Source organism: Molossus molossus, unplaced genomic scaffold (genome assembly GCF_014108415.1).
Source record: "Molossus molossus isolate mMolMol1 unplaced genomic scaffold, mMolMol1.p scaffold_m16_p_11, whole genome shotgun sequence".
Taxonomy (NCBI): Eukaryota; Metazoa; Chordata; class Mammalia; order Chiroptera; family Molossidae; genus Molossus; species Molossus molossus.
This window is the reverse complement of record NW_023425346.1, coordinates 63,306,090-63,324,113: the sequence shown is the minus strand read 5'-3', so window position 1 is coordinate 63,324,113 and position 18,024 is coordinate 63,306,090. Positions and strand designations below refer to the sequence as shown.

The window sequence follows — 18,024 nt, the reverse complement described above, 5'->3', positions numbered from 1 at the left end:
TGTTCAATTCTAAATGAAAGAACAATGGCATTCTTTCAGAGGTTCAAACCATGAGTTTAAGACCTCCCACAACTGTCCTGTGTAATTTCCTCCTATTATCTACACTCAGTATGAAATAACAGAGGGTTGGAGACTTGACTTTGGTTATGGCTGTTCCCAGATAGATATTGCTAAGGTGGCTGAAAGCCAGCAAAGGAGTGGTGAAAGGACAGAGGAAGGTCTGTCCAAGCACACAACGGAATACACACACACACACACACACACACACACACACAGTGTGCTAGGACACAGGGCAGTTAAAAATGAGGCATTATATATTGAGCAGGTGGTTGGCTGAGATGTATTCATTAGGCACATTGTAGTTACAACAGGTTGAGGAAGCAATAAGTTAAAAAGTGACAATGCAATGAAAAGTGTAGCCACCATAAGTATAGTCTTATATGCAATTAAAAAGAAAAATAATCCTAGTCATACATTTCCTTTTTTAAATTAAAAGGATATTTAGTGGCAAATGTCCAGCCAGAACAGGTCAATTGTAGGCCATGTTAAAAAGTTTTTTCTAATCCATACAGATTCTATAACTGTTTTGGAGTGTATTTCTATATGATTAATTATTAATTCAACTTCTTACGTGAATGTTTCGTACTTGTCAGAGCACACCCTGAAATATATAGGGCTCGTAATGCACTATACGTGTCATTCACATGTGTTTGTTCTTTTTTTTTTTTTTTAATCCTCACCCGAGGACATTTTTCCATTTTTTGTTCAGGTAGAGTGGGGGGGGGGGAGAGGAACAGAGAGAGAGAGAGAAACATCGACGTGAAGGGACACATCGAGTGGCTGCCACCCACACAACCGACCAGGGCCGGGGACAAACTGCAACTGAGGTACGCGCCCTTAGCGGGAACCAAACCCGGGTCTCTCAGGACCGCAGGCTGACGCTCTAACTGCTGAGCCAAACCGGCCAGGGCAATAATGGCATATTTTTACAAGAGCTCAAACAATAGACTTAAAGATACTACGAGATCATTAACACTAATATCGTATGTGTATGTGCATTTATTTCTCTTATAATCATTTAATTTATTTGTAATTTACTCTTAAATATGATCTAGTAACATGCACATAATGCAAAGAGTAATGGTGAGAAGAGACAGAGATGGATCATGTAAATGCAAATGTAACACAATGTTACCGGCTGGTGATTCCAGAGTCCCCCAGAATAAGTCTCCCAATACCGAGTTTCCACTGACAACCTGTCATCCATATCGTTCTGTTCCCTAAACTCCCACTGTCAAATCCCCATGCCTTCCTGAACCTAAACCCATTTACAAAACATCAATGAGGTGGGAGTCAACCCAATGCAATTAGCCAATTGACTTTTGATCATCATATTTTGCTTTACCCACATCAATAACACCAATGCTTTTCTTCCCTGTCACAAAGTCTCAGCCCTATACTTAATAGCTCATTTTCAAGAAGCCCAATTGAGCCCTGGCTGGTTTGGCTCAGTGCTAGAGCATCGGCCTGCGGCCCTGAGAGACCTGGGTGTTCGGTTCCCGCTAAGGGCACGTACCTCGGTTGCAGTTTGTCCCCGGCCCTGGTTGGGTCGTGCGGGTGGCAAGTACTTGATGTGTCCCTTTCACGTCCATGTTTCTCTCTCTCTCTCTCTCCCTCCCTCCCTCCCATTCTATCTGAAGGAAATATCAAAAAATGTCCTCAGGTGAGGATAAAAAAAGAGAAGCCCAATTGAATTTCCCCCAAAAGTAAGTTTTCCAAGTTTTTCACAGGAAAGAAGCAACTCTATTCCTACCAAACTTGTAGAGCGATCTGGAGTTTTAAAATCTGAAATGTCTTTATAAATTCAATTATATTACATATGAATAAAGAGCAACTGACTCTTTGCCCATATATTACATATGAACATAGAGAAGCTGATTATTTTCCAATATATAGATTATACCACTTTTTGAATACATTAACAAAAAAAAAAAGTAGGTAATTTAAAAAGGGAATTTTCCAGCTCTGCTGAGCAGCAATGCTCCAAGGAGACGCCTGAGAATACCAACTCCAGGCCTTTCAGACTCAGAATCCACAGCACAAGACAGCATCTGTATTATAAAACAAACAAAAACCTCCTCGGGTGACTTTGATATAGCCTGTTCATAGATATGTATTTAGGACCCACCGAGGAGACATGAGTGAACCAGAAAATATCTGTCATTCATTTTATTTCATATAGAAGTTGTAATATTTGGCAGGGGGCGGGGGGCAATTAAGTATGGTGCTCGTAAAATAAATTTTTTATAATAAAATATGTATGAGGTGGGATTTAAAAATTCATTATTGGTTTAACATGGACTTGATAAGAATTGGACTATTTTGCTATCCCATTTGGATGGTTGAAAACAGAAGTGAACAGCAATCTCATTCGGCTCCAATATCTTTTTGTGTCGTTTTTCCTTTCTGATTTTCTCACTTGTCCTGCGCAAAGGAGAATTATGGCATATAGGGAAACAGGTGTGATAGGTGAATGGAGGCTTTACTTATTTTTTGTTCCAATTCCAATAAAATGTCATCCACGTTCAAGGATAATTGTGTTCTCACTCTGCTTCATTGTGTTCCCAAGTCTTCTTATCCTGTCTCACCAAACACTAATACTGCATTTAAAATTCATAAAGATCTATCACAACAACAACAACAATCTCACACAAATAATAAACTTACAGTTTTTCAGCTTTCTAGTCTTTTTTTGTAGGAAGATACCTCTGGTATCTAAACAAAATGCAGATGATTCCCAACTTTAGTAACAAAGGACTTTCTGTGATCAGACTGGTTGGTGAGTGAGTGAGGAACTGCATAGATTTCAACATCAGTTATGTGAATGGTGCATTTTTCTTATTACTTATATATTTTTTCCACAAATGGAAAAAATTATTTTCTCTATATTGTACAGCAAAGATATTTTCTCTTAATGTATCATTAACATGATTATACAACTCATAAACTGGTATAGACCTTCTATCATTATTTCACAGCTATAGTGCAACTGAAAGCTGTTGTTTGATTGACATTAATGTGTTAACATTAAAACAAAAAAAAGTCAATTAGAAGAGTCATTGATAGAGAAAGTATAGGAGAAGGAAAGTCTCAAACAGATGTGGTCATTGCCCATCTCAGCACTGCCCACAAGAAAGGGAAGATGCCCCCATCAAAAGCTTTAGTGAGTGATTTCTTCTGTTTGGCATTGTTCCTCTCTGCTGTTGACATGGATAGATCAAGCTATCTAGTAATGACAGAAAACATTACAATCACAATATACCTCCTCATTTTAATTTTTATGTTTGCCAAGCAACCCTTTGATGACTTACAGTTTGGTTTGTATGCAGGGAAAGAATGCACTGCCATATACAAATTCTCTTAACATTTATTTGTGTATCTCATTTACATCCTCGTTTCAGTCTGATCAATGGTAATGTAAACAAAGTGATCTCAGCGGGCTCAGAAAGCCCGCGAACCTCTGATCCTCTTGTATTTTGCTTGTGTTTTTCTAAGTTCCATTGAAATGACTATCTTAGTTTAATTCTGAGTCAGGAGGTCCATCTCCATTACATATTTGTTTAAATTTTGGGTGTATGTAATTATAAAACCAAAGTTTGACAGATGATTGTTTCACTTTTAAAGTCGTAAGTTGCATGTTATTAACACAAGCTGGTATTTCAGAAAATGGAATAAAATCTCTTCAACTGTTTATTTCTACGTGTTCACAGGAAGTCCAACACAATTGCCAGCTTCATAGAATATCATTTTGTGCAGATGATAAAACTGACAAGAGGATATTCACTTTCATATGCAAAGATTCTGAGTCAAATAAACATTTGTGCTATGTATTTGACAGCGAAAAGTGTGTAAGTATGCCAGATGTTTTAGGGTGGTTTGTTCTGTTTTACAATCCAAGATTGTCTTGTTTCCGGCATTAGTAAAGTATTTGGAAATGAATAAGGTCTGAAAATACTTAAATACACTAATAGATCCATCCTGTCATGAGAGTATGCTTCAGGATTTCATTCTTAACTAAATTCTCATGTCAGGAGCATAAGCTTGCATGCAAATTTCTTTTCTTAGAACACAATGCCTGCTTATGTTATGCATTTATTTATCTTAAAATCATATAATTTATTTGTAATTTTCATCTCCAGTATGATTTAGTAATATGCACATAATGCAAAGAGTAATGGTCGACAGAGTATGTTGTTGTTTTTTTTTCTGAAATGCAATGGATCTGAAAATAAATATTTTAAACCCCAGGAATTAAAGTCTCTATGGCTTCTTTAAAAATATCAAATACTTTGAAAATATGATTCTTAATTTTCATTATTCAGAAAACTTAATATAATGAAAGGCAATAGAATCATACGCGCACATATGTGTGCTGGCGTGTGTGCATGTGTTAGCTGGTGATGTAATGTAAAGTTATTAGCACATAAGAACAATCAGGGAATTCTGAAGTTCTGAAACAGTTCTTTATTGTGGAATCTCTGTGTCTTGTTATAAGCATTAGCTAATGCTAAGCACAACCTAGTCTGAGATCCTGTTATAAAACATAAAATGTGAATTCTAAGCACACATTGCAGCCATTGGTGGCTTTAATGACGGAAGAACATCTAACCTCAACAACATTTTTGGCTTAGACAGGAAAAGAACTTAACTTATTTATTTGCTCATTTTTCATGCTGTCAAATGTCAGAGGACTAATATTATTATCACTGTTATGCAATTTATTTCTCTGTTTTCAGCATGTAAGCTTCTTGAAAACAAATACCTTTTTATTTGTCCATAGAACTTCTATAACAGGTGGACAATAAATGCTCAATGAATTTTTCCTTAAAAAGTTTAGGTGGAAAAAAAATGTTTTAAGTAGAGCAAGTTATCATCTGTACCTTTTAATTATAGAGCTCTAAAAAGGTAAACTAGTGTGCTAACCTAATTGGCATCAAAATACCTTTTGACAATTTGATTAACATTACAGAACATCTCATCAGAAAAATATGCTTACCCATGTAAGAAATACCGAATGAACGATAAGGAATTTTATATGAAATTCAAGTTGTTTTCAAAATTTATTCTATTGAATGAATGCATTATATTTAGTGTTCCAAGTGCTTCTTAACCATAATTGTTTGCAGATGTCTTTCTCCAAGTGGTTGAGAAGATTAAAGTAGATGTCTTTTATGCGTAAGATGTATAACTTTTTACCACTTACACAAAGCAGTAAACTTAGTTGTCTTTCTTGCCTTACACAAATAAATAAACTTCCTTGGGGTCTTTTGAAATATTCATAATCAGAAATCATTATGAATATTAGCCTTCTTACAGTTTTATGTCAAGTGTTTTTCTTTATTTGATCCCCATCCAAATTGGTTACATGATTATATAAAACACAAGCTTGCCAGAATCCTTGTTTCAAACATGTAGACTCTCTTGCTACCTGATCATAATTGTTTGTAATTGATTTCCATAATTTCAATTCCTTGATGCATTATTATCTTTGAATATAGCATATTAGCTTTCTATGTTCTTGAAGGTTGAAAATAATCTCTTGAAACCTACAGTCATGGCTCACAACCATCAGTGTAAATAATATTTATAAGGAGGACCTTTTATTTTTATTTTTTATCCTCACCTGAGGACATTTTTGCACTTATCTTCAGATAGAGTAGGAGGGAGACAGGGAGGAAGAGAGAGAAAGAAAAGTCAATGTGAGGGCCTCAAGACCATAAAAAAGGAGCAGTCAGAAATGAAGGAGGCACTAATGGAAATAAAGAATAATTTATACAGATTCAATAGTAGAATAGGTAAAGCCAAGAAGCAAACCATCAATTTGGAATATAAGGAAGCAAAAAACACCCAATTAGAACAGCAAAAAGAAAAAAAGAATCCAAAAAAAAGAGGGTAGTGTAAGGAGCCTCTGGGACAACTTCAGGCATGCCAACATTCTCATCTTGGGGATGCCAGGAGAAGAGAGAGAACAAGAAATCAAAAACCTATTTGAAACAATAATGGCAGGAAACTTCCCTAACTTGGCAAAGGAAACAGACATACAAGTCCAGGAAGCACAGAGAGTCCCAAACAAGATGAACCCCAAGAGGCCCAATCATCATCAAAATGCAAAAGGTTCAAGACAGAGAATCTTAAAAGCAGCAAGAGAAAAGCAGTTAGTTACCTACAAGGGAGTTCCCATCAGACTGTCAGCTGATTTCTCAAAAGAAACTTTGCAGGCCAGAAGGGAGTGGCAAGAAATATTCAGAGTGATGAAAAGCAAGAACCTACAACCAAGATTACTCTATCCTGCAAAGCTGTCATTTAGAATCAGTGGCCATATAAAGAGTTTCCCAGACAAGAAAAAGTTAAAGGAGTTTGTCACCACCAAACCGTTATATGAAATGTTAAAGGGTGTTTTTGAAGAAAAAGATAAAATATATGAACAAACAAAATGGCAATGAATACATATCTATCGGCAATGGAATCTATGAACAAAATAAACAGGCAGAACAGAAACATTCTTATAGATACAGAGAATATTTTGTTGGTTGCCAGATGGGAGGGGGGTTGAGGGAATGGGTGAGAAAGGTGAAGGGATTAAGAAGAAGAAATTGGTTGCTAGATTGACAAACCTCAAAGAGAAGGGGGTTGGGGGGTGGGAAAAAATAAACCAAAGAACTTATATGCATAACCAATGGACACAGACAACAGTGTGGGGAAAAGGCAGGAGGGGGACGGGAGTGTGGAAGAGGGGGTCAATGGGGGAAAAATGAGGAACATCTGTAATACATTCAACAATAAAGATAAAATTTCAAAAAATCAATAAAAATAAGTATTCTTTCTAAAAAAAAAGAAAGAGAAAAAAAAAAGAATTGAAACAACAAAGAAATCAATCAAAAACTCAGAACTCAGTAATAGAAAAATAACAGAAAAGTCCTAAAAAACTTGGAAATGAAATAGCACTCTTGTGTACATTCCATATGTCAAAGAGGAATTTGCAAAGAAAACATTTTGAGATGCAGTAAACTACTTACAAATTAAATAGAACATAACATTTTTTGTGATACAGATAAAGCAGTACTGAGAAATGTATAACAACTAAGTTAATATATTCAAAAAAAGGAAAGTCTCAAATCAGTAATCTAAGCTCTTACCTCAAGTACCTAGAAACCAAAATATCAAAATAAACTCAAAATAAGCAGAAGAAATGAAGTAAAAGACATAAAAGAAGAAAATAATTGAAAACAAAAGCAATAGAGAAAAATCAATGAAACAAAGACCTTGGAAAGATCATAAAAATAACAACAATTTAGTAAAATTGGCGAAGAAAAAAGGCACAAATTACCAATGTCAGGAAGGAAATAGGAGATTTCACTGCAGACATTCCAGATAGCAAAAGAATGACAAGATGCTATAAAACACTGTACACATAAATCTGACATGATAGATGAATTGAATCAACTTTTTAAGAACTACAAGCTACATTAAATTACCAAATATATAATTTCAATAGCCCTGTAACTATAAAGGAAATTGAATTTCTAACTTAATACTTATTAAAAGAGAAATTTCCAGGCCTAGATGGTTTCACTGGAGGAATCTATAAAATACTTAAAGAAGAATAACATTTTACACAACCTACTTCAAAAAAATGTCAATTCATTTTATGAAACTAGTATTTTGCTAATAGGAAAACAATACATAGTGCAAAAAGAAAAAATAGAAAACTACAGACTAAACTATATTTCTTAGGATTATATATTTAATGATTCCTAACAAATGATTAACAAATATAATTTAGCAAAATTTAAAAAAAATTATACATCAAGACCAACTGGAGTTTCTCCTAGGACTCAAACCTTGTTCAACATCCAAATATCCAGCGATATAGTCAACTGTATATCTTGACTATATTAATATCAATAGTAATTGGTTGTGATTTGTGCTAACTCTTGTTTGTAATATGTTACCATTGGTGGAAAGTACAAAAAGGGTGTAAGTCTGTTTTATTTCTTACAACTCTATATAAATCTAAAATACCTCAAAATAAAAACATTACTCACAAAAACCTGGGAAATAAATGATGGCCACTTTGGACCAACCCTTTTATCATATTTTAAGTAAATCCAGGTCAGAGAGATTTAGTGTCTTTCCCAGAGTCACAAAGCTAGGAAGTGACAGAATCAGAACCCCAGTCCAATACCACAGATGCCCATTTATACATTCTTCCTATCATGTTACATTACTTGCATGGCTGTGACCTCTCCATAGTCCCCCTGCTCTTAGTGGGACGTTTATGCTGTTTATTCATTGTATTTCATATAGTTTGTACTTCAGTGAATTTCTAAGAGCTGCTTGAAATTCGGATGAAGCCCTATCCTAGTATGCTACAAAACTGGAACTTACTTTATTAGCATCATATTGTTGTATTATTAAAGATTTAATGTTTATACAACTTCTATAGTCATTTCACTACATTTAAAAAATAAAATTAGACTATGGATATACAGGGTGGGGCAAAAAAAGTATATTTACAGTTGTGAGTATGTGAAACATTTTATTCGTGTATTATTATTATTATTTTTCTTTTTAATCCTCACCTGAGGATATTTTTTTCTATTTCTCCTCAGATATAGTGGGAAGGAGAGGGAGGGGGGAAGGAGAGGAAGGGAGGGAGGGAGGGGAGGAGAGAGAGAGAGAGAGAGAGAGAGAGAGAGAGAGAGAGAGAGAGAGAGAGAAACATCGACATAAGACACATCCACTGGCTGCTGGCTGCTTCCTGCAAAACCCCTACCAGGGCCGGGACGAACTGCAATCGAGGTACATGCCCTTGACTGACATTCAACTCACAACTCTGGTCCATGGGCCGACACTTTAACCCCTGAGCCAAACCGGCCAGGGCATATTTATTAATTATTGTATTACTTTCCATATGAACAACTATAAACCTACTTGCCCCACCCTGTATATTATGATGTGATTGATTTGGTTTCTTTAATATAAAGGCAAATATAGTCATTGTCAACTGTTTAGCCATCCTTTTGAAAGTCTTTATTTTTCACAATTTTATTTCCAAGTATAAATACAGATACTTTAGTCACTGGATATTGAACTTGATGATATTTAAATATTAACCCAATAAGCAGATGAAACCTTCACTCCATCCACGTGTTTTTTAAATTATGTGATATGTAATGTAAAATTAAGCAAAGTTTAAAACGTCTCTCTTAACTAATTGCAGAGAAGGGTTCACGTGTCAGAAGAATCATACATTATTATTACTAGAAGGAATCAGTCATTATATTTAGTTTTTGTACCAGGTCTGATTAATTGTAAGCTATTATACATTCTTGTTATATTTCAGGTTTGCCTTGTAATCATTTTTTTGAAATAAAATTTTTTTTAATTTAAAAATATTCTTGCTCTTTATATAATATTACATGATGGGGCATTAAATGAATCCTCTTAGCTTAGTCATCCATAAAACTAAGGTAATATAAAAAGGGGAATTCAAGTTAAAGAGACATTTCTTTATACTACTTTTTCATGAGATAAATTCATATATGAATTAAATAGATACTTGAGGTGGGAGCTTAGATTACTGATTTGAGACTTACTTTTTTCTAATGTATTAACTCAGTTATACATTTCACTCTCAGTACTCTTTTGTCTGTATCACAATTTTATATAATTTAGATATAATTTCATATATAATTTTGGCATATATTTTGCATTTTTTAGTTAACTGAGTTAAATGCTATAGTATTTTTTATGGCTAAAAGACTTTCTTAGACAAATATGAACTGAAATGACAGTCTAAATTAATAATCTAAGCTTTATAAATAAAGCATATATCCAATTTAGATTGCTTGTAGTGTAATAGAAAGTTTTAAGATTTATAGTAGATTAGTGGAAACAGCGCTTTCAAGATTTAACATTACTTACAGTTTTTATCTGGAGGTTATCTGGAGATCTTAGAATTGAATATGATGCATTTGTGATGCATTGAATTAATGCTTTTACCAAACTTCATGTTAATAAAGTAAATAGATCTTTAATGTTTACATTGTGCAAGACACTTGATCTCAGTTGAGATATCAATGGAGAAGGAATGAGGGGATGGACTTAGGATATTTGTGGCAGTTTCTAGTTGATAGACCAGTGATTGTAAATCGTTTACCCGTCCATATTCAGATGACAGATATATTTTGTTCAATCAGCACTGTGTTGAACAAAAAAACTGTTTACTATCACTTAACACTGGGAGCTTTCATGTAAAGATTCAGATTTCTGACCTCCTCTTGCATATTTACAGTCTGATAGGTCTGAGTTACAGTTGCTCATTTTCACAAGCCAGCAGTTTCCTGGAACTGAGGACCGTCTGCTCCATGGAGAGAGGGCGTACCTCAGATTTCCCACGGCACCACCGACAGCCCCGGGTGAAGTTACCCGCCAGGTCCAACAGACCCTCCTCACTAGGAAGAGGAAATAAGTAGCAAAGCAATGAAAGAAACAGCAGTTGGCACTATGCTTTCATTCAATGGGCACCAGATATTTGAGGATGAGAGGAAAGCAAACCAGGGGAAAAAACAGTGAAACAGAGAAGAGCACAAGATAGGACTCTCACTTCCCATTTCAACAGCTATTCATTAAATCGCCAAAACACTTTTTTTTTTTTTTTTTTTTTACATTATGCATGGGTAGGCATTGAATTATGATATTAGCAGAGAGGAGTCGCTCATTTACCACACCTGTATCCCCAGCTATTGCCCTTCTGAAGTACCTCACATGAATGCTTTTCTTGTTTCAAAGAACAGTCTGACACGTTATTATTAAAATGCACATCTTCTGTTTTATTTTTACAAAGGCTGAAGAGATCACTTTAACGATCGGCCAAGCATTTAACCTGGCATACAGGAAATTTCTAGAATCTGGAGGAAAAGACGTTGAGACAAGAAAACAGATCGCAGGGTTACAGAAAAGAGTGAGTAAACTCAGTGTGTTGTTTCACATTTATGTGATGTAAGTACAGGGAAACTTGCATATCATCAAACAGATTTAGAAACCCTGCCATTCACTTTCCCCCACACTGATGGGAACTGCTTTCACTGTGTTCCTATAATTTTTCATTCCTGATCCCCTGCACAGTTTTTAACCATTTTATATTGAATTCCCACAAGAACTTAGTGTTCTCATGTGACTTTGCTTCACTTCCTGATGCTTCTCATGGGGATCAGAGCAGCAGAAGCAGCAGATGCTGGGTAAGTGGTTTCCCATGCAGATCAGATTCCTTTGTAATTAAATTACACCCTTTCTCCATTCTCTTCAAAATCATCATGAGCAAGTTTCACTGTCCTGCGGTCGTCCTCCACGATTATGGGTACAGATTGCACAGTGAAACAAGAAAACACAGAGATGAGGTATTAGGAACATGAATTTTGCACACATGTAAAAACATTTTAAATTTAATGTTTGTCCAGTGACCTAGCATTCTGTATTTCCCAAGCTTTATCAGATAATACATTCAGATTTTAAGTAGTATGCAATCCCATTCATTAATGCAGTTATTATAATAGCTGATAGCTGATATTTTCCAAGAAAACATTTCTGAAGGTTTTTCAATAATTATTTGCTTTTTAGATTCAAGACTTAGAAACAGAAAATACGGAACTTAAAAACAAAGTACAAGATTTGGAAAACCAGTTAAGAATAACCCAGGTATCAACATCTCCAGTAAGTATATAGAATATGTGCATGTTTTCCTTGGAAACAAGATTTCGTGGTGATGAACATGCCTGGATCATCAGCTCTGTGATATTTCTACTAGTACTCAGTGATTTAAAACCACACATGGATAGAGCTGAAAGGTGTTGAACACGGTTAATTAAAATTACCTAGGCAGCTCAGATCAGAGTTGTTTTTCCAGGTTGCTCTTTTCACTTGTTTATTTTTCCTAGAATAATTCAGCCCTCAATTTGTTTTTGTTTTTTCTTTGTGGCATAGTCGTCTTTTTATTCCTATTGATTACTATGTTCTGCGGTTAGACTTAATGACCGAAGCCAATCTACCCTTGGAGTACTGAACTTCATTCTAGAAACTAGACTGTTAGCAAGACCAAATATACTTTCTTATATTACATAGCAAGAGTTCCCCAGGGGAGTGACACAATTATATTTCAGACACTAAAGTGAACGGTAGTCTCAGCAGACAACACTCAAAGTCTGTAGTTAAATTATTTACTTTTGGTTTCTCATAAATTTTAAATTCTTTCCTCAGAACCATGTATGCTACCATTATTTTGTGATTTTGGCTAAGGGACATTTTTGGAGGAAGATGGAATATAAAACAATATGTTTTTCTACGCAAAGTATATTTAGGATATTTTTTTCTTTTGAAGCATTTGTACTAATGACATTCTGCACTGAAGTATATATTTTATTTTGTGTTTTAAAAATATATAATATATAATATATGGCACATACTATGAATTGAAACACAAGGCATTTGCAAACTTTTGAAAAGAATTTTTGTTGCAAATTTTTATTTGCAAGTTCATTTTGCTTCAGTCACTAAGCTAACTCAATGAACACTTTGTAGCATATATGCATATATTTTGCCATCTAGTACTAGTATATCTCACCAGTTCATCATCATGAAGAATGCTTTTATGAGAAGTTATATTTAAGGTATCAAATTTGGTGTGCCCTGGAAGTAGGTAAAAAAAATTTTCCCCTCAATACTCACACTTTCCCTTCTTCCACACACAGCAGTTGGTGTTTCCATTGCTTGGCATATACTTTGTGACTGTGGGGCTAATATGGCCGAGGTGAGAGAGGATAGGAGTGTGGTAGCTATGTTCCCATGAACCTTTGTTACGCACAGTGAGGTGCTGGAGCATCCTCTTCAGGTTCTGGCTTATTATAATATTCCTTAATATTTTTTTCTCTTCACTGATATTACTATTTGCTTCTCATCAAGGGTATGATTTTTTCGCCTCCCCATTTTACTAATTTATTTTGGTATTAAATTTAGTGGGGTGACACTGGTTTCAGGTGCATGATTCTACAACAGATCAACTGTACGCTGTGTTGTGTGTTCACCACCCCAAGTCAAGTCTCCGTCCATCACCGTTTATCCCCCTATACCCTCTTCCACCTTCCCCTACTCCTCCTTCCTCCTGGCAATCACCACCCTGTTGTCCATGTCCATGAATTTTTTCTTTTGGCTCAATCCCTTCACCCCCTGCCACCCATTCCCACCCACTACAGCTGTCAATCTGCTCTCTATCAATGAGCCTGTCTCTATTTTGCCTGTTAGTTTATTTTGTTCACTAGATTCCACATAGGAGTGAAATCATATGGTACTTGTCTTTCTCTGACTGGTATTTCACTTGGCATAATGCTCTCCAGGTCCATCCATTCTGTTGCAAAGGGTAAGATTTCCTTCTTTTTTACAGCCAAGTAGTATTCCATTGTGTAAATGTACCGTAGCTTTTTTATCCACTCATCTACTGATGGACACTGGGCTCCTTCCAAATCTTAGCTATTGTAAATAATGCTGCAATGAATATAGGGGTGCATATATTCTTTCGAATTAGTCTTTCAGGTTCTTTGGATACATTCACAGAAGTGGAATCACTGGGTCACAAGGCAGTTCCCTTTTGAATTTTTTTTGCCTCCCCCATTTTAAAGAAATAGAGAGCATCAGCTCAAACTCCTTCAACTTTTGGTCCCCAAATAAATACTTTTTTGGGTCTTGTTGAAAGTCATATTATAAATCATCCTGTGAAACAAATTAGTTGTCTAAAGATACATGAAAGGGAAGTTACTTTTTCAACTAGTCTAAATGAGGTTCTTTAAAAGCATATGAAAACTAGCTTTAGTCCAGTTTTTGTGTTTACAAAGAAGTAAAATAAGACCCATCACCATTTGATGCAAATGCAAAGCTTTTTGTTGTGCATCCTCTGTCCCTAGGAGGAGAACTAAGGGTATCATGTTCAGGGCCAGGCGGACTGGGAGGAGCAGAGGAGTTTGGGGCATGTGGATAAAAAAACCCACTTCCCTCTTTTATTTCCTGAAAGCAGACACTGCCCTGGACAAGAGCGAGGGCAACTGAAAAGAAGGTGGGTCAGGTGTGGGGTTTTCTCGTGGCTACTAAGTCAGCTTCATAAATGGCAAGGGGCAAGAGGGATGAAGAAATGACACATACGTTTCTGTGACCCTCTGGCTGAGATGGCCGGGGGCATGAATGTTAGTATGTAAATGAACACAGACTGTCTGCGAGGATACTAATTTATTCAGCACTTTTCATTGGTAGAGTCAACAACACAATTATTCATATAGCCAGTTATTAAAAACGGATTAACTCTCCTGAAGTTGTTTAATAATTTTTATAGGCACTGTGTTCATCTTAGTACTGAATGTATCTCAACAGAATGCTTCAAAGACTATAACTAAAAGATTAAATTAAAAAAGAAATCATTTTCTCTAAATCACTCTTTTGCACTTAAAACACATGTAGAAAATATATTGCATCATTGATCATTATGCAGATTATACAAATTATAATTACATTCTTTAATCACAATAATATCTTTCTCTGTATTTTTCTTTATTTTAACTTCTAAGAAGCTACTTGTCTCATTTCTCAGGCTCCTAAAGTCCTATTACATAATTTTTGAAGTTGCTGATAAAATGGACAATGTACATCTTCTTTAAGATAGAACTAGAAGTATTTAATTCTTATAAGAAAATGAAGTCAACATTTAAAAATTCCTAAAAGATATATAATTAGCTCAAATATTTTTGAAAATATTATAGGTATTTGTTAACATGTTTTAAAAAGTTTTTTTGAAGAGAATGTCACCAAATACTTTTGCCTTTCGTTTTCAGTTTTAGTTATGTAGCTGTGAAATAAATTACTATAACACTAAGTGCATCTGTATTTACTTCACAAGTCTTAAAATGAAATCCCAATTTTATGATATTAAAAATAAACTAAAATACCTAAAATTATTTAATAAGCATGCTATGTTGACATGCTTGTAAATAATCCACTCTTCTGAAGGTTTGTTAATAATTCAAGCTATTGACATTTAATTTCAAAAACAATGAATATTATAAATAATTAAAATACAAGTTTAATTATAGGTACCCCATTGTTAAATAGTTTGCAGTGGGTATGCAATGAAGGAGGTTTCTGTTCAGTTAGACGTTTTACATCTGTTCTCAGGACGTTAGAGCATTAGTTTTACAGGACACACTACCGGGCCACCAAGCACCTCCGAGTGCCAGCCGGTCCAGCAAAGTTAATGCGCAGTAAATTTCATTGGCGTATAACTCTGCAAGTGAGACTCTCTATATTGTTTGATTGTTTGCTTGTTTCTTTTGCTCTCAGAGGACTGAAGGATAGAATACTTCAAAATTACTAATGTTCTCAGCAGTTTGTTTAATAGAAGAAGCTTTGAGGAGAATTATGAATCCTATCATGCATATTGAAATTACACTCTCGATGTGTTAGGTATACACAGTTAATTTGGTGTCAGATTCTCCCTGAGCTGTCAGTGTGTTATGAGGAGAGGAACCCTTGAGACAGATGACCAGCCCTCAATCCAATGGGAGTCAAATTTTCCTAAGTCACACAGAGGTAGCTCTTTTGCCATATTATACACTCTAATTTAGAAGTGATTCTCTATAAATAATTTAACATTATAATTTGGTTAATAAAAATAAATATATAAAAAAAAAATTTCTGAACTATCAGGATTTTCTAGTCACACACAATTATTTTACATAAAACAATGGCTAGTCAAAATAAAATATCTATCGATAATGTTAGCTTTAAAGTAGTCTTTTTGGGAAGAGGGAAAGAAGAGAACAAATTAGGAATGGAATTTTAGGTGGTTTGGGGCATTGAAAGTAATGTAGAAAATGAAAATAATGTAAATTACTGGTATGGATGTTGTTCTTATAGTGCGTGATGAAGTATCAGATACAGTCAGTTATGGGAAACATCAGAAAAATAAGAAATATTTTTGGTAAAATTTTATTAGATGACTAAAAATCACAAGCCCTCTTTCCTAGCAAGAGGTCCAACATTTAGGTTGAATTTCTGTAACACAGAACAATGGTTCAAAAGAATCAGATCTTCTAGTACAAAATTTTGGCCTTACTTAAAAGTGTTGATTCTTTCATTCTATATTAAATCATAGCTTAAAAGGGGGAGGCCCTGTCAGTAGAATGTTCCGAGTAGAAATCCTTTGCATTTTAAGGAGTCACTGTGTCTATGGAAACACAGGTGCATTTCTGTCCTCTCCTCCGAGACACGCTCAGGAAAGGTTGCTAGTGTCAGCCATTTATGTGTAATCTACATCTGTGAATTGGTCAAGCAGATTTGGTTTGAAGATGCAAACTAAGTAATTTTAGGTTTAAACTTTTAATGAAAATCTTCAAGAATTCTATGTTTTATTTATTTTTTTTATTCTTACCCGAGGACATTTTTCCATTTTTTGTTCAGGTAGAGTGGGATGGGGAGAGAGAGAGAGAGAGAGAAACATCAACGTGAAAGGGACACATCGAGTGGCTGCCACCCGCACGACCAACCAGGGCTGGGGACAAACTGCAACCAAGGTACATGCCCTTGGCGGGAACCGAACCCGGGTCTCTCTAGACTGCAGGCTGATGCTCTAACCGCTGAGCCAAACCAGCCAGGGCTCTTCAAGAATTCTAAAAAGTCATTTCAAGGTTTGATTGTGTAAATTTAATTTAGTATTGATTATTTCTAGTTCCACTAAGTCATTACTGGTATTTTAAAATAGTATCTTATGCGCCCTGGCTGGGTGGCTCAGCTGGTTGAAGCATTGTCCCATGTACCAAAAGGTTTCAAGTTCGATTTCCAGTCAGGGCAATACCTACGTTGCAGGTTTGATCCCCGGGGTCAGGGTGTGGATGGGAGGCAACACATCAATGTTTCTCTCTCACACTGATGTTTCCCTTTCTTTCTCTCTCCCTTCCTTTTTTTCTAAAATCAATAAAAATATATCCTCGGATGAGGATCAAAACAATTAAAAATGTATCTTATGTATTACACTGCTTATCACTGATATTTTTTTGTCGCATTTACCAGTTATATACATTTGATACAGTTCTGATCTATTATGGCAGCTTGTAAACTATTTATGGAATATCAAGTATAGCCACATGATGTTCTAGGCCCTTGGGTTTTAGCAGTATATGAATTTCAGCTATTAAACTTACACACCATGGGGAAAGAGAGATGGCTAATAAACACAAAAGTACATGAATAAATAAATTTCAAAACTCAGGTCTGATATATGCAATAAATAAAATAAAACGGAGCAGAACTGAAGAGAATGAGTGGGAGCTTTTTAAAGAGATAGTTATCAGGGAAGACCTTTCTAAGCAGATGGCATTTCACTTGAGACCTGAATGACAAGAAGTCACTGCAAAGGGCTCAAAACAGTAACAAGACCTTGTGCCTGAAGGAAGAGGCAAAAACTTGGAAATGACATTGAAGACAGAGTCCAGGTCTAGATTTTACAGGATCCTGTGGGCCATGGTAAAGGTTTTGCTGTTGTTGTTGTTGAATTGCAGTGAGTGAGAAATCACACAAAGTTCTAAACAGGATTAGGGGATCATCTGGCTGCTGCATGCACCACGTGCTATAAGGAGGCCGAAGTGAGGTCCTCAAAACTGGTTAGGACACTGCTGCAGCAGAGTAGGACCGGGAGGAGGGTAAATTAGTCTAGAATTCTGTCTGTTGAGATGATGAACATAGCATGATTCTTGATACGTTCTGGAAGTAGAGTTTGCAGGATATACTAACGGTTGGCTGGTTTTATCCTGAGCATCTGGGTAGTGGTGCCATTTTCTGAAATGGGGGAGGTGAATGATAAATAATCAATATATCACTTTTGCGCATGTTAATTCTGCCTACTGTACAGAGATGTTTAAGAGATGTGGA

The 18,024-nt window shown here is 35.5% G+C and overlaps 1 protein-coding gene across 5 annotated transcripts in view; it reads left to right on the top strand.

The window, feature by feature from the left end:
- GULP1 (GULP PTB domain containing engulfment adaptor 1) overlaps positions 1-18,024 on the top strand; it is a 243,465-nt gene that overhangs the window by 205,283 nt on the left and 20,158 nt on the right. For all 5 annotated transcript variants that reach the window (XM_036254946.1, XM_036254947.1, XM_036254942.1 and 2 more), the window contains 3 exons: positions 3,771-3,908; positions 10,910-11,026; positions 11,683-11,775. In XM_036254946.1, coding sequence (XP_036110839.1) covers positions 3,771-3,908; positions 10,910-11,026; positions 11,683-11,775 — 348 coding nt within the window. The remainder of the gene's footprint in view (positions 1-3,770; positions 3,909-10,909; positions 11,027-11,682; positions 11,776-18,024) is intronic.